This window comes from Podarcis tiliguerta, assembly GCF_965153285.1.
Source record: "Podarcis tiliguerta genome assembly, chromosome: 6".
NCBI classification, from domain to species: Eukaryota; Metazoa; Chordata; class Lepidosauria; order Squamata; family Lacertidae; genus Podarcis; species Podarcis tiliguerta.
The window spans coordinates 91,054,060-91,078,589 of NC_139539.1; the positions used below are offsets into that span (position 1 = coordinate 91,054,060).

General features: G+C 44.0%; 1 protein-coding gene across 50 annotated transcripts in view; it reads right to left on the reverse strand.

Moving 5' to 3' along the window:
- Nucleotides 1–2,971: 2,971 nt before the first annotated feature.
- The window catches only part of CEP350 (centrosomal protein 350), a 65,651-nt gene continuing 44,092 nt past the window's right edge, over nucleotides 2,972–24,530 (reverse strand). For 29 of the 50 annotated variants that reach the window (XM_083446216.1, XM_083446201.1, XM_083446178.1 and 26 more), the window contains 14 exons: nucleotides 24,362–24,508; nucleotides 23,591–23,742; nucleotides 20,444–20,566; nucleotides 17,057–17,256; nucleotides 14,124–14,302; nucleotides 13,395–13,539; nucleotides 12,182–12,342; nucleotides 11,611–11,747; nucleotides 10,895–10,977; nucleotides 8,527–10,232; nucleotides 7,743–8,144; nucleotides 6,474–6,620; nucleotides 5,773–5,895; nucleotides 2,972–3,765 (listed from right to left, as the gene is read on the reverse strand). In XM_083446216.1, coding sequence (XP_083302342.1) covers nucleotides 3,601–3,765; nucleotides 5,773–5,895; nucleotides 6,474–6,620; nucleotides 7,743–8,144; nucleotides 8,527–10,232; nucleotides 10,895–10,977; nucleotides 11,611–11,747; nucleotides 12,182–12,342; nucleotides 13,395–13,539; nucleotides 14,124–14,302; nucleotides 17,057–17,256; nucleotides 20,444–20,566; nucleotides 23,591–23,742; nucleotides 24,362–24,508 — 3,870 coding nt within the window. In that variant the 3' untranslated portion in view covers nucleotides 2,972–3,600. The remainder of the gene's footprint in view (nucleotides 3,766–5,772; nucleotides 5,896–6,473; nucleotides 6,621–7,742; nucleotides 8,145–8,526; nucleotides 10,233–10,894; nucleotides 10,978–11,610; nucleotides 11,748–12,181; nucleotides 12,343–13,394; nucleotides 13,540–14,123; nucleotides 14,303–17,056; nucleotides 17,257–20,443; nucleotides 20,567–23,590; nucleotides 23,743–24,361; nucleotides 24,509–24,530) is intronic. The other 21 variants (XM_083446180.1, XM_083446220.1, XM_083446211.1 and 18 more) reach the window with 4 other exon arrangements.

Consider the following 24,530-nt stretch of genomic DNA (forward strand, 5'->3'; position numbering starts at 1 on the left):
GAAAAGTCCACCACATTTACACCTGTTTAAAGACCTGAACTGGTTGCTGATTTGCTACCAAGTCGTGTTCAAGGTCTTAATATGCTTAGATCACTGGCCCTCTTTCACCTACTCAATTGCTTCAATCTACAGAACGTTGTTTAGTCGTTTAGTCGTGTCCGCCTCTTCGTGACCCCATGGACCAGAGCACGCCAGGCGCTCCTGTCTTCCACTGCCTCCCGCAGTTTGGTCAGACTCATGTTTGTAGCTTCGAGGACACTATCCAACCATCTCGTCCTCTGTCGTCCCCTTCTCCTTGTGCCCTCCATATTTCCCAACATCAGGGTCTTTTCCAGGGAGTCTTCTCTTCTCATGAGGTGGCCAAAGAATTGGAGCCTCAGCTTCAGGATCTGTCCTTCCAGTGAGCACTCAGGGCTGATTTCCTTCAGAATGGAGAGGTTGGATCTTCTTGCGGTCCATGGGACTCTCAAGAGTCTCCTCCAGCACCATAATTCAAAAGCATCAATTCTTCGGCGATCAACCTTCTTTGTGGTCCAGCTCTCACTTCCATACATCACTACTGGGAAAACCATAGCTTTTACTATACGGACCTTTGTTGGCAAGGTGATGTCTCTACTTTTTAAAATGCTGTCTAGGTTTGTCATTGCTTTCCTCCCAAGAAGCAGGCGTCTCTTAATTTCATGGCTGCTGTCACCATCTGCACGTGCACTTTTGCAAATATCATGTGAGGTGCATCTGTGAGGAGTCCAGCATTTCAGTGTGGCAGCACATGTGCTCTGAAACTCTCCTCTTAATATTTGTCAGGCTGTTCTAAATGCATGCTGAAAATGATCTCGTTTCAGCAAAGCTACCCAGACACGTGCATAAATTGTCAGTATACCCGTTTTTAAATTCTGCTGCTTTTGATAACTGTTTAAAATTGTTATGTAGGTTAGGCTGGGAGATGGCAAGGGGGACAAAGTTTTGAAGTGTGTGTGGGGGAGTCACCCAGCGAGTTGCATAGCTCAGCGCCAATTTTAATCTGAATCCAACCCAGTCTTGGGGCTTGTCCACACTTATGCTTATTCCATGTCTAGAAAGCACAGGTCCAAGCCATTCTGCCTTTGCCACGTTCTCCTGGAAAACCTGCTCTTAAGCGCTAAATTGGAGCAAACGTCAATCTGGAGAAAACCCAATCACCATTTGCTCTGATTCATTGGTAAATAGCAGGTTTCCCCGGGGGAAAGTACAGGGGTTAGCAGAAGTGTGGAAGAGCCCTTAATCCCAGGAATAGCCAGTGTGATACCCTCAAATGTTGTGGACTACAACAGCCACCTGTAGAGTATTGCTTTCCTTGAGATCCTGCGTAGGTTGTATTTCTGTACATTCCCTTCTAAGCTACCCTGGCACCGCTAGCTCGGAATGTCTAAGTGATGTCATGACCTTCCTATCTAACTATATACATCCTCTCCTTATCACCGCAGACTGGAAGAATATTAAGTGCACTCTGTACAATCTCTGAGTACCACCCTATCAATCATAGATTACTGTGTTCCTGTGTTCCCTCTATCTAATGATGCTTAATGCCTTATACGCAACCCCTTGCGTGTATATGCAACACTTGTAACGCTTATACGCACACTACGTGTAACCAATCAGCACCAAGCACATATGAGGCAATTGGTGTAATATACAATAAAAGGGACTCTCCGACACTTGGTCGGGGAGATGCCTCCCAGATGACACCATCTACTCGTCTGTCGTTTATTCAACCCAACAGCCACCATCCCCGACTACTGGCCATGGTGGCTGGGGGTTATGATTGCTGGGTCCCAAACCCCCAGAAAGCACATGTGCCACCCCTGCTGTAACTATTGCCCATCCTCTCTGATTAGAGTTTGCCCAAGACTTTTTGCTGCCTGAGGTGAACCAGAAAATGGCACTCCCTTTGGGAATTGTAGTTCTTAAGGGGTACTGGGTTAGAGCATGGATAGGGAATGGAAGGCTCAAGGAACAAACGGAAGCCTTCAGGCCTCGAGTTCTGCTTTGCTCCTTCCTTGATTTTGATCGACTGAAATGTGTCTTTGGAGGAAGGTCATGTGGGAAACTGCTCATCTCACCCACTTCCTCCTCAACCCCCCCAAACACACCTCCGCTTTCCATTTTGACGGCTGACCTCTCTCTCTCTCTCGCTTTTGCACCATGGCTTGCTGGCTAGAGATGGAAGCCGCTCTCTTGCAAAACTGGCAACCTGCCCGGCAGCTGCGCGTCCGGCGTGGGACGGAATTTGTGGGTTAGCGGTTTGGGTGGAGGTGCAGAAAGAAAGGGAAGGTACAATGCTGTAAAATGGGGCGAAGTGCTGCGGTGAAGCAAGGGGGGGGAGTGAAATGTTGAAGGAAAAGAACAGGGAGGGAAAGCTTTCCTGCGTCCCTGGAGAAACTGGGCCAGGGAAGAGGGATCACCGCCACAAGCGAGGAGGCCTGGAGGCAGGAGCAGACGCCAGGTGCACATCTGCCGCTCGTCCCAGAGTGCCGCTTGAGGTGACTGCCTTGGAAAGGTTTGTGGTGGTGCTGGGCCTGTCTCTTGGCTGAATGCCGTGTAGCTTCCTTCCAAGTAGCCATACATGGGAGAGGGCTGTTACTCTCATGTCCAGGCCGCACAGTAGAGGGGCAGGGTGGGGGAAAGAGTTTTTCCATTTCGTGGCTCTCTCAACCCCTCATTTTTCTCAGATTTGTGTCTCAGGCTGAACACAAATTAAAATTGTGTCGTCGTTTTGTCTTCCTATAAAGTCACCTCAGAAGCCCTGGGAGGTTACTGTGATTTTTTAAAGATCGTTTTTAGATGTGAATATGAATAAATGGCACAGAAATGTACACACACACAAAAATGTGTGTGCACACACATGTGTGTGTGTATGTAATTCTTTTTTAATGGAGTAGAGTAAGATACACATATACAGAGAGAGAATTAGGATCACGTTTCAAAAAGAGAATTTTTTTTGGATAATTTATAAACCAGTTTATTTACAGTTTTTATTCTCTTAAAGTACATCTCAAATTAACAAAGATATTTACACTGGTATACACAGGGACTACCCTGGATATCTTACAGTTTACAGAGTGTTAAGGTTGCAATTATAATCTGCTGAGCTGCAGGTGTGATCGGTAGCAGAAATTGGCCTGGGAACCAGTCAGACAGGGTTATTTACAGACACGTACACACACGCTTCATATCAGATACGAAGCGTGTGTACGTGTCTGTGCAAATAAGCGTGTCAAACTGGTTCTGCAGCTCAGCTCAGTATATCCAAGTAAAATAATAGCTTCTGTCACTGGAGTATGATATGGTTTTACATCTCCCCCTTTTAATAAATTGGAGTTATTAAAATGAAGAACAATGTTTACTATTTAGTTTCCACTGATGGGTGTTTTGTGCTCTAACCCAGTTAGCACCTCTGTGAGTGGTTTTTGGGGAACCACTCATGCAGGTGCTAACTGGGTTAGAGCACGAGACATCCAGCAACGGAAACTAAATAGTAAACATGGTTCTTCATTTTAATAAGTCCAATTTATTAAAGGGGGAGATGTAAAACCATATTGCTACGGGAAAAAATATTCTGTGTCAGACAGGCAGCAGCTTCTTGTGTTTTTCATTAATCTGGTGAAGGACATCAACAGTGTCTTTAATTAAGGCATCAAAAATTCCATCTGCCAGTTGCATCTTCACCTGCAGCTCATCTTCATCATAGTTCACCCATTGAGCTTCTTCCTCGTGCAACTCCTGTGTCTTAGAATTTAGAGGGGGCAGAGGGAGAGAAAGTTCCTACTATTAAATACAAATCTGTATGCATATTTAGAATAAGCGCGTTCTTGTAAAAGCCTGCAGCTATCTTTCCTTCCTCACACCTTAGAACAGGCTTCAGGAAATCAACCCAAGTGTTTTATTATGAACAACATAATACAGTGGTGCCCCGCAAGATGAATGCCTCGCAAGACGGAAAACCCGCTAGGCGAAAGGGTTTTCCGTTTTGGAGGTGCTTTGCAGGACGAATTTCCTATGGGCTTGCTTCGCAAGACGAAAATGTCTTGTGAGTTCCTGCGGGGTTTTTTCCCTCCCCCCCCCTTTTCCCCAAGCCCCTAAGCCGCTTATCAGCTGATCCACTAAGCCGCTTAACAGCTGATCCACTAAGCCGCTTAACAGCTGATCCGCTAAGCCGCTTATCAGCTGATCCGCTAAGCCGCTTATCAGCTGATCCGCTAAGCCGCTAAACAGCTGATCCGCTAAGCCGCTTATCAGCTGATCCGCTAAGCCCGCTAAGCCGCTAATAGCGCTAATCCGCTAAGCTTATAATGGGCTTGCTTCGCAAGACGAAAAAAAACGCAAGACGAAGAGACTCGCGGAACAGATTCTTTTCGTCTTGCGAGGCACCACTGTATAGTCATCATTTATATAACAGCTTAAAAGCAAACTTGGAAATATTGCAATAACCTGGGCTTGCCAGTGACTACACTCACTCCACACTAGGGGTTCAGGCCAGTTGTAGTGCTATACCCCCAGCCTCCACTGTTATGTCTGTCTTGACAATTGGCAGTGATTTTAAGCTCCACCCATACTGTGCAATACAATGAAATGACAGCATGGCTGAGTATATACTGTATATACCCATTTAAGATGAAGTAAAATTCCAAACTCTTACATCAGCACCAGCGCCCATCCTACTCCCACAAGTCAAATAAAATTCCCTGCCAGGCTTCAGTATTTACTCTGGACAGTGTGCCTTCCCTCTAACATCCAAGTTAAGAGATGGTTGAGAATTGTCCCAAGAGCTGCATGGGAATCCTCTCTCTTCCCCCTTCCTTGAAAGGAAGGCTGAAAGTAGCTTGGTAGCTTTGTGGTGAAGATGCTTAGATCATTTTAAACATGTAGGGCCCAAACCCCCAAGACTTTTCTATTTTGGAGCAGGAAAGGGTGGCTGTGATTTTGTTGGCTTCTGCACAGTGATGGGTATTCTGCAGTGGCGTAGCGTGGGGGGTGCAGGTGGGGCCGGCTGCACCGGGCGCAACATCTGGGGGGGGGGCGCGCGCTCGCACTCGCAGCTCTCTGCCCCTACCAGGCTCACTCACTCTCTCTCACTGCAGTGCTGGCTGTGCGAATCCAATCCGAGCCGCCGGGTCGCCGCCCACTGTGGAGGGAGGGGGGTGCCAGGCGTGCGGTGCGGTGCGGTGTGGAGAGAGAGCGAGGGACTATCTGGGGGAGGGACAGTGCAGCGGGGGGGGGGCGCAAATTACTTGCCTTGCCCCGGGTGCTGACAACCCACGCTACGCCACTGGTGTTCTGAACACTGCCATCAAGCATCTGGCGAATCTGGTGTATTCACCACCTCTTTTTCCTGCAGGCAATAGAAGTGTGTCTGTCTGTGTGTGTGTGTGTTTTCCTTGGCTGCTATTGAACGAAAGTGCTTGTCTCCATCAAGGCAGGATGGAAGGAAGACAAAGCTGATGACAACCATTTTTGGCTTGGTTTAGCAAGGCAGCCCCAAATGGCAAACACTGGGTCCTTGCTACTCAGGACGTTAATACAAAGCAAAGTCTCTGCTCTGGAGTTAGTAGATTCCATTAAGCCATTACAGTCTAATGGGTTTTTAATGTGCTCAGTTTTGGTTGGAGCATGTCAATGAGTTTCAGTATAAGAACAGAAGGGCAAATTATTTTATTGATAAGCAGATGAACTCCCTGACCTTTGATAGCTATCCAGTAAATGTTTCAGCAATAAATTTTAAAAGTATCTACTGACCAGTATATGATCCACTCTGTCACGTTTCTTGCGTCCAAATTTCATCATTTTCTGCCAGTCCGTTTTGTGGTTCGGCTCCTTCTTTAAACTTAAGAGCCTTAGCACCTCCGTTGTTATGAAACACTAGGGTAAAGTATATAAGAATGAGCTAAATATATTTGAAAGAAATATATCCTATTCACAAAATCCTCTCTACCAACACAATTCATAGGTGGAAGATAGTAATTAAACATAGTAAAATCCTATTCACTATGAATAGTCATCTTAAGAGGTGACAAGAGTATATTCTTTAGGAAACCTCTTCCTCAGAAACTAAAATGCAGTGAATTTAACATACTATCCAGGAAGGACTCTCAGAATTGTGCTAGTTCAATTACAATAAAGCAACTTGATAGCTAACTACAGCAGTAACTATTATAAACTTTTGTGTGAACCACAAAGCTCATCAGTTTTGCATCCCAGAATACAGGTCAGAGCAGTCATGTATTCATGGTAGAGCTTAAGTCTTCTTGCTATAACTAAAAGATAATAAGCATTGTATGGGGCATAGGTGCAAACTGGCAAATGGCGAGGGTCACACTTAGGAAAGCTTACACTAAGTCATGGCTAGATAAAATTATAAGCTATTTCTATACAACTTTTTTTGGCTTACAGATGAAGTGTGCCAAGTCCCTAAATGAAATTAGCAGCTTCATTCTTACCTTGATCTCCTCTAGATCATTTGGATCTTTTACTCGGTGGAAATAACCAGTAATAATTCTGCAGGATTTCATCCATATGGGTTGGTTAATACTGGGGTCTTCGGCAAAGATCTCTTCAAAAATCTCTCTTGTTAAGTCAAACACAGCCTTGGTAAACATAAGAATGTAGAATAAAAAAATAGCTTCAGATGTTGTATTCTCCAGGACTATCAATATGCAGTCTGTGGTTTATAATCACACCTGCATAGTGACCACAGCTATTCTGGTGCATGTCTCTCAATGTGGAAGGTGAATCTTCCTGATGAGGTACAACTTCTAGAATTACTTTCTAACGGTCTCCCTCTTGTTGCACACCTACACAAACCCCCTGCTTGCACCCCCTAACTTTGTGTTGGACTAAGGCCCAGAAGAGCTGTATTCAAATCTCCACTAGGTCATATAAGCTCTGGGGGTGACCTTCGGCTACTTCCTACCTTTCAGCTTAATCACAGGTTGTTGTAAATATAAAATATAAAATTGGGGCAGGAAAGAGAAGCTGCCTGAGATGAAGCTGATGGACTACATGGAAATGGCGGAAATGACTGGCAGAATCCAAGACCAGGGAGAAGAGTCGGTGGAAGAAGATTGGAAAAAAATTAAAGTATATCTACAGAAATATTGCAAAATTAATGAATGTTAGAAGAATGCTGGAATGAAGTTATATGGTTTTAGCAGAAATGTTATAAAGAATTAAGCAAAAACTGATTGTTAACGTGCTAAAGTGGAAAATTTAAAGTTAGATTGTGTTAAGATAAATTATAGAACAAAAAATTGGAAAAGAGGGAAAGGATTTGCTGAATTAGCTAATTTGAGCTTGAATACAAAAAAGGGAGGTGTGAGGAAGTCGAGGAAACAAGCAAATGAAAGATAAAGATATGAAATGTGGATGTGTTTTTAAATGTTTTGGGTTTTTTATGCTGTTTTGATGTATTGTTCTTTTTCTGTTTCTTTTTTTCTTATTTTTGATGTATTGTTTGTTAAATTTTTCATTTTTTTCCCTTTTATACTTTTTTCTGTAACTATAAAACTTTTAATAAATATATTTTTTAAAAAAGAGAGAGAAGCTGCCTGGAACTTCTTAGAGGAGAGGTGAGATAGATGTATTAACTAACTAACTAACTAAATAAAGCTGGAGGCCAAAAGAGCACATTCCCTCTTTTCCAAAGGATTCCTAAGAGATTTTTCACATGGATCTGAGAGCAATAATCCCAACTGTCTCCCTTCATGTACCTGTTTATAGATTTGTTCACTAACAGCTTCAATGTCATCATCTCTGGGGGAATCGCTCAGGTCTCTGGGGAGCCTGAAAGCCTGAATCTCGTGCCCCAGCTTTTTGCACTTCCATAATTCTTCAGCTGCCGCATGCACCAGCTCCTCCACCTCTTCTGCAGTGTGTGGGACAGCCAATAGCTCTTCACATGGCTTGGAAGGCACTTTGGGGGGCTCTGTTTCAGACGGCACAGCCAAGTCCTCTGCTTCCTTCTGAATGAGTTTTTGAGAACTCAAGCCAAAGTCTTCTTCAAACCAATCTTGCTCATCGTCCGATAAATCCAGGAACTCCCGGCTAAGCTCCAGTTCTGCCAGCCTCTTGGCAAGCTCTTCCTGACCACTGGCACAACACACAGGGCTTTCCTGTAGAATAAAAAGAAAGTGGTTGCTACTCAGAACAGTTGTGGTTTTCACCTATAGTGGATGCCACATTTTGATACACAGTGGAATCTAGTAGGCATCAGCCCCAGATAAGCCCCATTCCATCCATCAGTCATAAGACTTAATGGCTAGACTGGAAGTAGAGGACCTTTTTTAGCTCCAGGGGCTGGAACCTGTGGGCATACTTCGACAAGTAATCCATTATGTCACAATGATGCCGCATGATTGACAGCTGGGTTGCCCCATCCTTTTGTCAAAATCACATATGCTTCAAAGGTCTGCTCCACAACCAGAGCTTGAAAAGGTTTGGAAAGAGTTTTGCAGAAGTCTTCCCCCCTCCCCAATAGAGATCAACTATACTTACAGCCCTGGGATACATATCTGGAGAATAAACTTCGTCGCCATCATCCAGTTCAGAAATTAAAGTGCTCTGCAGGTCATTAGCTTCCAATCTTTTCTCTTGGACAGAACAGAGGTCTTGATTGCTACACTGGATTTTCTCATTCTTGACCTTCCCGATCTGCCGCAGTTCATGAACTGTGTCCTTCACAAAACCCTGCAGGAGGCTATCGGCCAGCAAGCCCACCTTTTTCTCTTGCTCTATCCGTTCTTCCTCCTTTTGGGATGGGGCTCTAAGTTGTGCTTCTAACTGGCTTCTCTCTTTCGTCAGCAGGTCCAGGAGTGGAGAGGCAAACGTTATACAATCTTCGGCTGCAGGTGAGTCCTCTACGGCAGATGCATCTCTTGGAGAACTATTCTGGGGACGTTTCTTACTTAGGTTTCTTCCTTCGCTCTCCTCTTCAAGATTCTCTTTTTCATTTTGATCCACTTTGTGGTGATTTAGCTCTTGTTTGCATAAAGAGTTTTCAGCTGTGTCCATGAAATTATTGGAGCTTTCCAAAATACGAGAAATTTTTTGTGGAGGAGCAAAAATACCATGTTTTTCCTTACATTTAAAATATTGAACGCCATTGTAAGTGCCATTATTATTTCCTTCAGGCTTGTCCAACTCTACACCAGCCCAAAAGCCTTGAGCAAACTCTGTCAGGCCCTTGAATCTCAATGTACCTGGCTGGAGATTACTCACAAGAACTCTGTCACCAAGGTTGAAACTTCTCAAAATGTTTTCTTCTTCTGTCTTGGAAATGGAAACCCAAAGTGATGAATCAACATGAGAGGGTTCCTCTTCCACATCACTGCGTTCCCTATTTTTCATAAATTCCGTGGGGGACTTCAGTTCTAATAATCTCTCTGAATGAACACTGCCGGCCACAGATGAAGACTTGTCACTGAGACATTCACTTACTTCGTCATCACTTTCAATACTACTCCTAGGAGTTTTTGTATAGCAAGATTTCTCCCCCTGTGACCTAGAGTCTTTTTCAAGGGACAATGTAAATGTGTCAAAATCATCCTTATAATATTCAGTAAGAGATGTCTCATCTTTTGACATCTCTGTTCCTGAGGAAGACACTTCAAAATCATTTGAATATGCTGGCTCTTTGCAAATGGAAATCTTTTCTGAAACCAAGGCATCTCCTTTCAGCAGTTCCTTGCTCAATGTAGGAGAGGATTTGATCGATAAGGCACTTTTATCATCCTTGTTAGTTTCCTTTGGCATCTCAGTTTTTCTCTCAAAAGCCAACTCAGTCTGATTCTTTTCCAACAGCTCAGCCTCAGGACATACATCTGTCTTTAGGGAAGCCGGAGGTGAACTCTTCAGCTCTTTGTTAAATTTATAAGCATCACACCTTTCAGAAACCTTCTGAGAAACTTCTGCCTCTGATTCTCCTGATTTTACAGATTCAATTTCCTCTTGTATCACAGATCTAATAGTGGAAACAATAGAATCAAAACTCTCTGCATCTTCAAACCTGTCCTGTGACACGTGGGATATTTTGCTTAAGTCTCCTAAGTCTTTGAAGAGAGATGATGAGGCCAAACTGTCCAATGAACCACAAGGTTCTGCTCTAGATATTCTTGGTGTTCGGGAGTGCTCCTCGGTCTGAATTTCTGCTTCAATGAATTTTTTGGTGTACGCAGACACAGATTTCTCATGAGAAGCAGCATCTGGGGGGTGGGGGTGGGAATAAAGACATGAAAGGCTTACATCATTTTGTATAACATTTGCAATTTAACCTTATTAAAGCAGTTACGTCAATAATGCTTGTGTTCTAATGAAAAAGTGTAATCCTTGATAGCCAGGCTAAACAACTGTGCAGTCAAGTAGTTTTTCATTTATTTTAAAAATGTACATCCCAACTTCCTTACAAAATAACCCAGAGGGGCTTAACAGTTTTAACTGCTATTTTAGTATTGTGCACCCTTTCTAATACAGTCTCGTTTCAACTTTAAAGAAGTACAGAAATATGTAAAGACACAGCATAACTGCGCACGCAGAGAAGGGGTGAAAAACACTAGGAAATATGTGCAGTACTTTGATACCAATATAAACTATATTTCTGAAATTCATACTTTGGCATGAAACAGTTTCCAAAATTGTACCTCCTTCTTCCAAGGCTGTAGTCAAGAAACTGTTACAATTAATTACTGGGGGAAGTGTTGATTGAACTGACATTACTTTCAAAAACTATAGCCCCAAAGAAGGAAGAATCATTTATCTTGGATATAGTTTACCCACAACACCCCTCATACAGTTTGCATATTGTAAATATCCAGGAAGGTTTCGGCAGAGACAACATCAGCAAGCATTTGTTTTTCAAGCTACGTACCAACATGCTCTGCAATGGACTCCAGGGACCCTCTGGGACGTTCAGAATCAGTGATCGATTTCCAACTTTTTGTTGGTTCTGACCTTGAAAAAACAACAATGGGAAACCAACAGCCATTATGGTATGTGAAAGTGCGATATGCTAAAGCCACTAAAGAAACATGGTAAAAAAAAACCTGGCCAAAACTTGCTATCTAGGCCAGGGCATTTTTTAAAAAAAAAAAAATCGATCTCCCCATAAGTTTTAATCTCCAACTCAGTGTGATACAACAAACAAATTTAACTTTGGTATCTGGAAGAGATATAAACTTTTTTTGAGATATACAGTGGTGCCCCGCAAGACGAATGCCTCGCAAGACGGAACACCCGCTAGACGAAAGGGTTTTCCGTTTTGGAGGTGCTTCGCAGGACAAATTTCTCTATGGGCTTGCTTCGCAAGACGAAAATGTCTTGCGATTCTTGGGGGTTTTTTCCGCTCCCCACCCCCTTTTTCTAAGGCACTAAGCTGCTAATAGCCTTTTAGCAGCTAATCCGCTAATCCCTTAAGCCTTTAATAGCCGCTAATAGCCGCTAAACCGCTAATAGCGCTAATCCGCTAATGGGCTTGCTTCACAAGACGAAAAAACCGCTAGACGAAGAGACTCGCGGAATGGATTCTTTTCGTCTTGCAAGGCACCACTGTACAATGGCATACACTTAGAAAGACAACTGTATTACCTAGTCAGTGAAGATGACTTGATCTTTGGTTTCTCAGTAGGTGAAGACGGGGTTTTGATTTGAGGCTTTGCAGTAGACGTTGCCTCCAGATCTCTACTCAGTTCTGCTTCAGTCTTCTTGATGAATTCATCGTAAGTCTGAGAAGAGGTGAGGAAAGTCTGAGAACTTTAATTATTACTTTGAAAATCAGTGAACAAATAGAAACAGAGGATGAGATTCTTGTGAAAATTCTCTTTGCTCCATTTTAATTTAAGTTTACCTTGACAGCCTTACTGAACATATGCCAATACAGCATGCTATAACTGAAAATAATTTATTTTTTACAAATAGCTTTTGTATATTAACTAAACTGTACCTCAGAAGAGCATTATTCTTCCCTATTTGTCAGCACCACTAAGACTATAGAATCTTTGAAAACTGCAACCTTTAAGCTGTGATTACTATTTTAAAATTGTGCATTTTAAAAGGAAACATGGAAATAGTGGCACCATTGCTACCAAGCTGGAGGAGAGAATGATTTTTCTTATAGATTCCATGACTATTTAAAACACCTCTTTCAAGTTATCCTTACCTCTAACTGCTTGATCAAACTAGCCTCTTGGGCTCTCAGTCTCTCCTTGTACCTCTTCTTCCGCTCCTTTTTCAGCTGGTAAACAACAGACTTTCTCTTCCGTAACTTATCCTTCAGAGCCTGAATCCGGCCTTCAACATCGCTTTGATCAGATGCAGTTTCTGATAAGGAAAGTTTTCAATATCAGAGACAAATGCGTAGTACAGTGGTACCCCGCAAGACGAATGCCTCGGAAGACGTAAAACGTGCTAGATGAAAGGGTTTTCCGTTTTCTGAGGTGCTTCGCAAGACGGATTTCCCTAAGGGCTTGCTTCGCTAGACGAAACGGCCCTGCCTCTCGTGTCATGGCGACGGTCACTGCACGCACGCATGCTCGCTTCCCTGCTCCTCCGGCTCCCTCCCACCTTCCCGCTGACGGCTCCTCCGGCTCCCTCCCACCTTCCCGCTGACGGTTAGTGCCTCGCGCCGCTGCCCACCCCCCTTGCGCGCTCCCCTCAGAGAGCCGTTGCCACCAGCGCCTCTCTCTCCCTGGAGTCGCGCTCCTGAGCCCCGCCGCCCTCCAGCAGCCGCGTCGCACGGTGGCCACAACGCGCGGGTGAGTCTGAGGTACCGGCTGCGGCAGCTGCCCTGCTTCTCCCCGCCCCTCCCCGCCGTTGTCAGTGTTTAAATGCAGTGGTGCTTCGCAAGACGAAAAAACTCGTACAACGAAAAAACTCGCGGAACGAATTAATTTCGTCTTGCGAGGCACCACTGTACTGCTTTTTTTACTGCTTTACTAATTGATCATATGATTTTTGAGTCAGGGCCTTCTCTTGTTTGCTCATGCTATGAAGTTCCACCTAGTTTGAAGGTGATGCATGAGTAAGCTAATATTTAATGTAGCAATCTTCACAAACCTGTTCATATATCAATGAAGCTAAGTGCAGTTAGGCACTCAGGTAATGTTGATTTCATCAATGGAATTTTGGTAGAACTCCGAGCTTTTTCAAGCTTACGTACCATCACACCTATTTTTTAAAGATTCAGCACAAAAAGCCCCAAGGGTGTGTGTGTTGAGAACTGACATTGACACTTACTCTAGTGAACAAGCTTCCTAAATGGAAACAATCAATATGTACTTTCCCCAGCAAGAAAGAAATATTAATGCCTAAATATGTTGAGTGTGACTTATGCTTGAAATACAAGATAGTAATCCCGAAGCTCTAATACGTACCTGACTGAGTCATGGAAAAAGATTCATCGGACCAACAGTAAGATACATCTTGGGATATTGTAGATAAGTTTAGCTGCTCCGCAGTTCTGTGGGTTCCTTTGCTAGATTCTTGCTTTGACGGGGATGTGCTGCTTTTGGATGGAGACTATTCAAAGAGGGAAGAAAGTAATCTGCTTGTAAAATTCACATGGGAGGTGGGTGGGAGACATGCATCATGATAATCATTTTCAACAGGCCAATTAGAAGTATGGAAAACATTCTCTGGTCATAGTTCTTTAGTTACAGCAAACTGCTAAGCATCTGTGAACTTTTAGGAGAATTCCATCCGCAGCTGTAATTAGATATACTACAAGTTGCTGAAATCAAAATATTAATGCTATTTTTTCTTCCAAGAAGAAAATAAACTACCGTATTTTTTGCTCTATAAGACTCACTTTTTCCCTCCTAAAAAGTAAGGGGAAATCTGTGTGCGTCTTATGGAGCGAATGCAGGCTGCGCAGCTATCCCAGAAGCCAGAACAGCAAGAGGGATCGCTGATTTCGCTGCAAAGTGATCCCTTTTGCTGTTCTGGCTTTTGGGAATCAGAATATTTTTTTTCTTGTTTGGCTCCTCCAAAAACTAGGTGCGTCTTATGGTCTGGTGTGTCTTATAGAGCAAAAAATACGGTATATGCAATATTTAGTCACGGTGCAACATGGTTTTAGTACAGTGATAAACAAGTTCACTAACGTGTTTATAAACCATTTCTTCAGTAGGTTTGTGATCCAGGCTTTCCAACTGCTCTTGGTCCTCAGAGATCTTTGATAGGCAATTCTCAGCAGTGACACTGCCCAGTTCCTCAGGGACAGAACTTTCATTATTCAGGTGAGAACATGGTGGCACTGAAGACTCATCTTCACTGGCTATTTCTGGGGAAAGATAGTGGAGTAGAGTCAGCGGAACAATAACTACCACCACCTTCACATACAGAGATGATACAAATGTTCTGACTACAAATTTAATTCCCCTTTATTGAGGTGAGGGACACACACGAAATTAATTAATCCTCACAGAAAAGATCACAGGCACAATTGAACAACAAGCAATTGTAATTAGTAATTTATCATCATCATCATCACCACCACCATCTCTACACCACCCTTCATCTGAGGATTATGGGGCTATTTACAATATAAAAGCACAAAATATATACCATAGTAACAGACGAAAACAATACCCACCCCCCACTTTAAATGACCATAGATTATTAAATTAGCTGAAGTCGTGGGAGGAAAGGAATGTTTTTGCCTGGTGCGTAACAAAGGCACTAGGTGAGCCTGCCTGGGGAAAGCATTTCACAAGCGGAGAGCCACCACAGAAAAAAAACCCCTGTTCTTGTGTTGCCGCCCTCTGAAACTTTTGCGGAGGAGGCACACAAGGAAGCGCTTCAGATAATGATTGCAGGGTCTGGGTTGGTTCATATGGGGAGAAGGTGATGCTTGAGGTATTGCTGTCCAGTGACATGTATCTGGCAATGATTCAGTAAAATGTTACAAATACAGTGGTGCCTCGCAAGACGAAATTAATTCATTCCGCGAGTTTTTTCGTTATGCGAGTCTTTTCGTCTTGTGAAGCACCACTGCATTTAAACACTGACAACGGCAGGGAGAAGCAGGGCAGCTGCCGCAGCCGGTACCTCAGACTCACCCGCGTGGTGTGGCCACCGTGCGACGCGGCTGCTGGAGGGCGGCGGGGCTCAGGAGCGCGACTCCAGGGAGAGAGAGGCGCTGGCGGCAATGGCTCTCTGAGGGGAGCGCGCGAGGGGGGTGGGCAGCGGTGCGAGGCACTAACCGTCAGCGGGAAGGTGGGAGGGAGCCGGAGGAGCGGGGAAGCGAGCGTGCGTGCGTGCAGTGACCGTTGCCATGACACGAGAGGCAGGGCCGTTTCGTCTAGCGAAGCAAGCCCTTAGGGAAATCCGTCTTGCGAAGCACCTCAGAAAACGAAAAACTCTTTCGTCTTGCGAGTTTTTCATCTTCCGAGGCATTCGTCTTGCGGGGTACCACTGTATTTTATTGTTGCTTTGATAGCCCTAGGGTCATCACTAGTGACGTTATGTGAAGTATGCAGCAACCACAGTGACAAAAAGCAAAGGCCCCAGATATCCCACTCATGCATATTTATTTTCCTTGGAGATGTGAGCGAAAGGAAAAAGAGGTAAGACTAGGGAATAGTTACGGCAGCCCCGATACTCTTATTCCAGAGACGGAAGGAAGAGAAGATTCCAAGAAGAGAGGAATAGATAAGAAAATTGATGGACTATGCCAAAATGGCTAAAATGTTTCGGGGGAAATTGGAAACCAGGATGATAAAAACCTTTAATAAAGACTAGGGGGAATTTGTAACTTATTTGAGAGAACACTGTAAACAATTAAAAATATTAGCAGGATTGCAAGAACACTTGCAATGTGAAAAAGAACTTTGGATAAAGTTGAGTATTTATGGACAAATAGATGGCAATATGATATGCAGTGGAAAGTGATTATTTGCGGATTCCACAGAGGGAAGGAAGGAAGGAAGTCTGAGAATTCAAAGAATTCTACACTTTATGATTGTATTTTGTGTCTGAACGTAAAACTAAAATGTAAAACCAATAATTTTTTTTATAAAATAGAGTAAGGTATAGTTATATACCTCCTTCCTTCAAACACTGAAAAAACAAAGTTGCTGTACTGCTAATCATGAATTTTCACTACATTTGGGGCCATTTAGACTGATACTGGAATTTTAATGTTTCATTTTTCACACAGAGTGCAATTTCAATTTCCCCCAGTTTCTTTTAAAGGAAAAGGTGGTTGAAGAAAAGTCATTGTTACCATCTTTATCCTGCCAGATCAAAGCACTGACATTGGTTCTTCACCAAATGCAACGAACTGGAATAGTTCAAGACAAGATCAACCATTCAAGAAAAGGTAAAGGTAAAGGGACCCCTGACCATTAGGTCCAGTTGCAGACAACTCTGGGGTTGTGCGCTCATCTCGCTTTATTGGCCGAGGGAGCCGGCGTACAGCTTCCAGGTCATGTGGCCAGCATGACTAAGCCGCTTCTGGTGAACCAGAGCAGCGCACGGAAACGCTGTTTACCTCCCCGCTGGGGTGGTACCTATTTATCTACTTGCACTTGACGTGCTTTCAAACTGGTAGGTTGACAGGAGCAGGGACCGAACAATGGGAGCTCACCCTGTTGAGGGGATTCAAACCACCAACCTTCTGATCGGCAAGCCCTAGGCTCAGTGGTTTAACCCACAGTGTCACCCGCACAGAAGGCTATATCAAGTGCACCAAGTATTCTTCCCCCTCCAGAAAAAAACACACAACTACCAAGAACTATCACACAGCAGCTAAACCAATGCTTAACTGATGATCTCCTCCCTTTGATTGGTGGCTGCTATAAGAAGAAGAAGAATCTGTCTAATAATCATGTGAAATGGGCATAACCCTTTGATCTAACCCTTTGATCAGACTATCTATCTCTGGAAGATGTGTGAGCTGCTCCACTGTGGTGCAATTCCATGTTGAAGGAAAGGATCATCTTGCTCCTGTGACTTGGGCCAACTGCATGAGTCTTTCCTCCATGATCAGAACCCAATCAAGGTCTTTCTCAAAAGCACCCTCTCATTTTTGTACCTTTTGCATCAGATTTCTGGTCTCCGGCCCCCTTTCTGTTTACTTTTGCTTTAAGCAGCTCCACGTCCCAGGCAGCCAGGGCTTGCTTCTCTATTTGACGTATCTCTTCTTCCTCTGCATCTAAGCGGCGTTTCCATTCCAGCAGTTCTTCAGCGTGCTGGCGACGCTTCATCAGTTTTTGCTCTCGCTTTGTCAAGAACCTGGCAAACAAAACAGCGAGAAATTGGTTACAAGTGCCACAAAGTGTAGGAGACAAGGTACCGGACCCTCCATTAACATGTTTGGCTTAAGGTACTTTATTTAATATCAATATTTCAATTAGTATCATGGTTGCTAATTCAGTACAACAAGAATACATGAAAAAGTAAGAAGAGGCAACAGAAGTTAATACATGTCACTTTACAACCTGCCCTAAAAAATAAGGGGGGGGGGAGCTCCCATCCAGGTTGATCTTTCAACAGAACAAAGAGTGAGCAGCACAGAATTTAAGAATGTTACAAATAAATTCTAGATTATTTGAAGCAACAGATAATTGTAAGTCTAGGCTTACAATTTAATATAACTGCATTGCTAGCAGTACAGCAATTCACCTCCATATCTGGATGCTTTGCAAACAATTATAGAATTCAGGATTTCTATCTCATCAACAAACTGTGTCAGGAACTGCAGTAGACTCTATTGCCCAGAACATCAATGTAATCCCTCCAGAAAGAAGTTGTTGATAGTGGCGTAGCGTGGGGGGTGCAGGGAGGGGCCGGCCACACCGGGCGCAACATCTGGGGGGGGGGGCGCTCGCACTCGCAGCTCTCTGCCCCTACCTGGCTCACTCACTCTCTCTCACTGCAGTGCTGGCTGTGCAAATCCGATCCGAGCCGCCGGGTCGCCGCCCACTGTGGAGGGGGGGTGCCAGGCATGCGGTGCGGTGCAGAGAGAGAGCGAGGGACTATCTGGGGGAGGGACAGTGCAGCGGGGGGGGGGGCAAATTACTTGCCTTGCCCCGGGTTAAGGTAAAGGTAAAGGTACCCCTGCCCGTACGGGCCAGTCTTGACAGACTCTAGGGTTGTGCGCCCATCTCACTCAAGAGGCCGGGGGCCAGCGCTGTCCAGAGACACTTCCAGGTCACGTGGCCAGCGTGACAAAGCTGCTCTGGCGAGCCAGAGCCGCACACGGAAACGCCGTTTACCTTCCCGCTAGTAAGCGGTCCCTATTTATCTACTTGCACCCGGGGGTGCTTTCGAACTGCTAGGTTGGCAGGTGCTGGGACCGAACAACAGGAGCGCACCCCGCCGCGGGGATTCGAACCGCCGACCTTTCGATCGGCAAGCCCTAGACGCTGAGGCTTTTACCCACAGCGCCACCCGCCACCCGGGTTAGGGGGTGCAAATTACTTGCCTTGCCCCGGGTGCTGACAACCCACGCTACGCCACTGCTCCAGAAAGAAGCTGTTGAGATGGAATGCACACATCTCCACCAAGCCATACATTTTCCTACTGCCCCAAGTTACAAGAGATTGAAGAAACAAATAGTTCTTCTGAAATACTGTTGACCATGAGAACAGGGCTTTAAGAAATACAAATAGTGAACACAAAATTAGCCAAACCCTGGTGGCAGGAAAAAAATTGAATAGTGCCTCCCTATGGTGGTATGTATGTATAAATAAATAATTGCTGTTTAATGGTAGCATAAATGGTGCCCCCTGGAGACAGACCACATCATCCTCTGATAGATGGGCCACAAAATGAAGACTGCAAAAACCTGATCTAGAAAGCTGAGAAGTAGATATTTAAAAGGTAATTATTACTGTGGCTTTCCAATGAACCTTGACACAAAGCTATATCAATTACATTTCCAGAACTTCTTTCCTAGCAGTTCTTGGAAGTTCTAAGCAACAAAACCAAAATATTCAAGTTTCATATACTACAAAAGGAAGCAGAAGACTGGGACAAGGGAGGATCTCCTCCCAAGGAGACCATTCACTAATTATCCTTAGCAGAATAAGGAAATTTGACAAAGGAGAACCAAATGCTCAGGTATATGCACGGATGCCAACGTGAATAAAATATTGGGGCATAATCGATCACAAGACGTGGCACATGCACACCATTTGAATGGCAATGCCCATCAACTTTGGGGAGCTCAGCCCCCTCAAATATTTCATGGGGGGCAAAGGGACCTTGGTCCCTAGGAACTGGGCTCCTATGGGTAGAAGTCAGATAACCTAAAACCACAGCAGTGTCAATTGCCAGGTAGCCAGCTTATGGAGGCCACACTTTCCATGGGAGCTAAAAAAGCATACCTAAACAATTGCCCTACGCTGTTGTCTAGGTTTGGGTTCTCCTGCTGTTAAAATAGAGATGTTCAGGCAAAGCTTTAATTGGAAGCTTATTGTTCCACGTGCCAAAGGCTTAGGTCCGTAAGTCAGAACCCAACAGATGATTGCTTCTGATCATTTGATTCCCCGCCCCCCTTTCTGTTACACTGGGAATTTCATGATCCCACTGGTCTCTATTCTCCAAGTTAGAAGCAGAAGGAGGATCTGGTGCCAAGGAGCATCCTGTCTCCGTTTTGATGTCTTTCAACCAAGAAAGCAATGAATTTAAAGTCTTGTGCTAAGTAAAAACCTAAGACGCATTAATATTTTTTTTTAATAGTAAGTCTGAACCTCATAATTAGAGAGAAAATATTGGAAACAGCAAGGATCCTGTGAAGGTTAAAAACAGGAGCTGGGCAAAGCAGTCATCATGTGTCAGGGAAATAAAGAGTCCAGAACTATATTGTGTCTCTGTTTCCCACACGGCTTTTGCAAGTCAACAGCCTTTGCTTGCTGTGCCTCCCTCTGCTAATCCTAATATCCATGCCTTTTAAAAAGCAGGCCACCATGAAAATACCCCAAATTATTTGGTGGAAGCTGCAATTACTGGAAACAGAAACACATTTGGTTAGATTGCATCCTTATTCCTAACTCTGATTTGGGCTCATTTATAAGCAATTTAGTTTGAGCAGGATAAATTTCAACCAATGTGGCCATATACAAGGCACCAACGTTATTTTCAAATCAGTCTGAACAGCTTAATGAAAGCAAATAATTGAACTGAAGAATCTTTTATTTATATACAGTTAAAAATCTCAAAACTGGTGATCTCAGCTGATAGGTAGGTGCTAAAAGAGAAATTAAATCTCAGAATCTCTGCCTAAACCATTGTTCTCTAACACTAAATTATGCATTGGGTAACGAAGAGAGGCAGGAGACTGCCAGTCACATCTACAGAATTACCAGGTAAGAGCTGTGAAAAATCCGTCCAATTCATGAAGAGCCTCCCAGTCATGTAAAACTGAACAGAGCATGCTCGATCAAAGAGTCTACCACTTAAAAAGGTAGAACGTTACCTGACCAATTGGTTGTAGATATACAGCTGGAATTTGGGATGGAGGTTGGGAAAACAGACACTGAGAGAAGCCCAGTGGTGAGACGTAAAGACAGAGAAGAAGTAGTGAACAGGAGAGCAGTGTCTACAAAATAAGGAGGAAGAGTTTTAAGCCAAGATAGCAAGAAACAGACAGAAAAATGAGAGCAGGAGAGCATCTTGCACAAACGTATTGTCTTTCCACAAGTAGAAGACTCCAAAGGCAACAGAACGTAACCATGCATTACCTACAACCCTTCGTTCCCTGTCAAAAGCCAGCCACTTTCTACACTACAAAACACATCTTACTCTTGCTGCATTTTATGATTCCCGCCCCCATTGTTTATAAGAGGAAAGGATTCCACCTATCCATTTCAGTACTGAATTTTAAAAGGCTTGCTATTCTGGCCATTTGAACAAAGGTTTCAAGCCATGTTCTAGCTAGTAGACACATTCCGACTAATGAGAACTCTAATGAACTGCCCTAAGCTAAGCAAATGAACGCCAAATAAAAAGAAAAAAAAGCTGCAACTTCAACGCACAGAACCTCCTGGCGCAAAACTTCAAAATGATGTGGAAAACTAATGTCAGTTGAAGAGTTCATATGCTGCCATTTTTCACTAGAAATTGGTTTTATTCTTCAGATTTCACACTTCACACACACACACTTTCCTTTTGAAATACTGCTCTGCAACAGGACATCATCTCTACTAAAATGTCTACATGGCAAAAATGTTAAAGCCAAACAAAGCACTGGCTGAGAAAGTTGGTAAACGGTAAAAGTCATGCTATTCATAGGCACTAATCAGTTATACATGCACAGTAAGAACTCACTAAGGTACAGCAACATGAAGTATCACTTCTGTTTGGGACGGCTCCATGTCAAGGGGCTGAATATGCCAGGATCACAAGGGGTTAATTCTTTGACAGAGCATGCTCCTGTTCACATGCAAACTACAGACAAAGTCTTTTATTTCTCCTCTAACCAAACATAGATCCTGATAATTAATTAGAGGAGGAATCCTACAAACTGTCAGATAAAACCTAGTTTTGCAGAAAGCCCAAGAGCATCATTCTCTAATTTGTCGGCATCTTTGACAATTTACAAAATATTCTGCTTTACAATCAGACTTGCCAATTCCAGACATGAAACAGGAGGCTAAGCTGCCTGTTGTTGTAAATATGCTATAAGGTAAAGGTAAAGGGACCCCTGACCATTAGGTCCAGTCATGACTGACTGTGGGGTTGCGGCTCTCATCTCGTTTTATTGGCCGAGGGAGCCGGCGTACAGCTTCTGGGTCATGTGGCCAGCATGACTAAGCCACTTCTGGCGAACGGAAATGCCGTTTACCTTCCCGCCGGAGCGGGAATGTTGCTTAGCTCCATGGCTTTGGGGCTATGGGGTCCCACAAGGGTTTATTTTGTCTCTTTTGCTATTTAACATCATATAAAGTTGCTGAGAGCTGCCATCTTGGGATGCTGATCAGTCATCAGTATGCTGATGACAAACAACTTTTTCTCTCTCTCCATTCCATCTAAATCAAGAGAGACTGTGAAGGTGTTGGTTGGACGGGTGTGTGGGAAGCAGTGAAGGGCTGGATGCAGGCTAATAAACTGATGCTGAATCCTGATAACAAGACTGAAGTGCTATAGGCGGGTGGCTCTTTTGTTTGGGGATTAGGTGTCTAAACTATCCTGGGATGGGTTGCACTCCTCCTGAAGGAACAGGCTCATAGTCTGGGAGTACTCCTGGATTCCAACTTGTCACTGGGATCTCAAGGGGCTAGGACTCAGTTGTCCACGCTCTGGTGAACTCCTGTCTGGGCAACTGTAATGTGGGGCTGCCTTTGAAGATGGTCCGGAGGCTGCAGCTAGTGAAGAATCCAGTGGCTAGGCTGTCCAGTGGGGCAACCCAATGGAACAATGTGTCACCAGGCTGCCAGTGAGCTCACCAGGTCAAATTCATGGTGTCAGTACTAAAGCCATAAATGGCTTGGGGACCAAGTTTCCAAAAGAGCCCCTTCCTCAGTATCAACCATCTCCTACAATTGTGAGGACCTGTTGGTTCTGCTGAGACTGGGGACTGCTCAGCTGGTGGTGACCCATGACAGGGCTTTTTCTGTGACCGGTAGGTCTGTCTCCCTCATTACTGACTTTCAGGGGAAATGTAAAAATATTTGTGTTTACCCAGGCATTTGATCAGAATACACTGTTCCTGGAAACCCTGAGATCACTCATTGAGAATGTTTTAAATTGGATTTTTTTAAAAGAATGTTTTACAACTGTGAGTTTATTTGTGTGTGTTTTTAGTATCTTATTGTCAGGGAACTGCCATCAGTGCCGGAGGGAGAGAGCAAAATCCAGAGGGATTCCGGAGAGCGTCCCGGGATTGGGAGAGGCAGCCCATCTTCTGGGGAAGAGAATCAGCGTAGCACCAGTGGAGAAGGGGGGCAGATGGGGGAAGCGGCGAGATGGTCCCATGACTCCTTGCTGGGGACCAGCGGGGAGAGTAGGGGTCCTCCGCTGCCTACGCCCTCCTTGCGCAGAAGGCTTTCGCGCAGAGAGAGTAGGAGAAGACTAGGCGTCAAAGAGCTTCTTTGCTGGAAGAAGTTTAAGAAACGCCCACTGACGGATTCTGCCAGCGATTGAGACAGCCACGGGTGAGTGGCTGTCATCCGGACAGGAAAGGTTCACTCAGGCAACCCAGCCAGGTGTTTGCACCGGCTTACGCACGAGCAACCCCTAGAACCACTACACTTATTAATGCTGTCTCTGCCACCCCAGGTTCCTGCGGGAAGAAGGGCAGGATATAAAATGAACAAACAAAGTAACAACAACTCCCATCTGCCCCAGCACCGCCAATGGTGAAGGATTATGGGAGTTGGAGTTCAGCAACGTCAGCAGAGCACCATGTTGGCTACCTCTGGAATAGGGGATACTTGACGAAATGGCAAGGCAGCTTTGTATATTCACATTCATTCGTATGTTCAATGTACAATGCCAAGCCACCAGTGAGGCTAGCTAAACTGAAATGACACTACAGCTATAGGAAGCAAAAGTAAACCCTAAAGAAGTAGCCAACCTTATAACCAGTTACTGATCTCATCAATAAAAAGCCACCAATAGTTACTTTTCATCCATTTGGCTGCGCATTTTCTTTAGTTTCTGCATAATGCTACTGGTCTCAGAGCCGGAAACGGAGGAGAGGCTCCAAGTTTCTGCATCTGATGGCAGCGGGGTTGAAGAACGTGTTCGCTTTACTTCGTCCTCACTAAAATGCTCCTATGACCAAAAACAAAAAACAAAAAAACCCAAATTCAACATGTAAAATGCTATTTTCTATTATCTATACATATTTCTCTAGCTATTATCTCTCTCTTTCTATATCCATGTACCTTGCATTTTTTACGGAATGTTTTCCTCTATCAATTTTATATACGCTTTGATCAGCATCTTAATATAACTCCAGTATCACTGGATGCAAATATTTCAAACTGTAAATGCTTTTAGATGCAATTGCTTTTAGAACGTTTTAACTGCTTCAGTATGTTTTTGCTTTTTTCATTTTTAAATTGTGGATCTGTTTGCCACCTTGAGCTCCTTGGGGAGGAAGGGTGGGACAGAATTTATACTGAGAAACTCTAGACCCATGAGCACAATCTGCAGTTCCAGCAACAAAAACAGATATTACTATTTTAGAAGTCACTGTTGTGTGGTTGGCCTTTTTCAAGCATAAATGTTAGCAATAAAGTATTCAGGACCAGCTTATTTATTTTGAAAACTTATACCCCTCTTTTTTGTCTCAATTATTTTTCATTCAATCTGAGAACTGCAGTGCTACAAATAAAAATAACAGGCTAACTCTCAGGTGCATGTTTCCAGCTCTTGCAGTGAAGCTTACCTGTTTATTTTCCCCTGCAGACTTCAGTTTTTCCTGCAGTTTCATAGTGGTTTGCCGTATTCGCTCTATCTCTTCCTGCTGCTTAAGGATCAGTTGCCTCTCCTTTCTGGCTGCCTTATTGGCTTCCTTAAGACGCTTGATTTCTGCCTTTATGAGTTAGGAACAATAA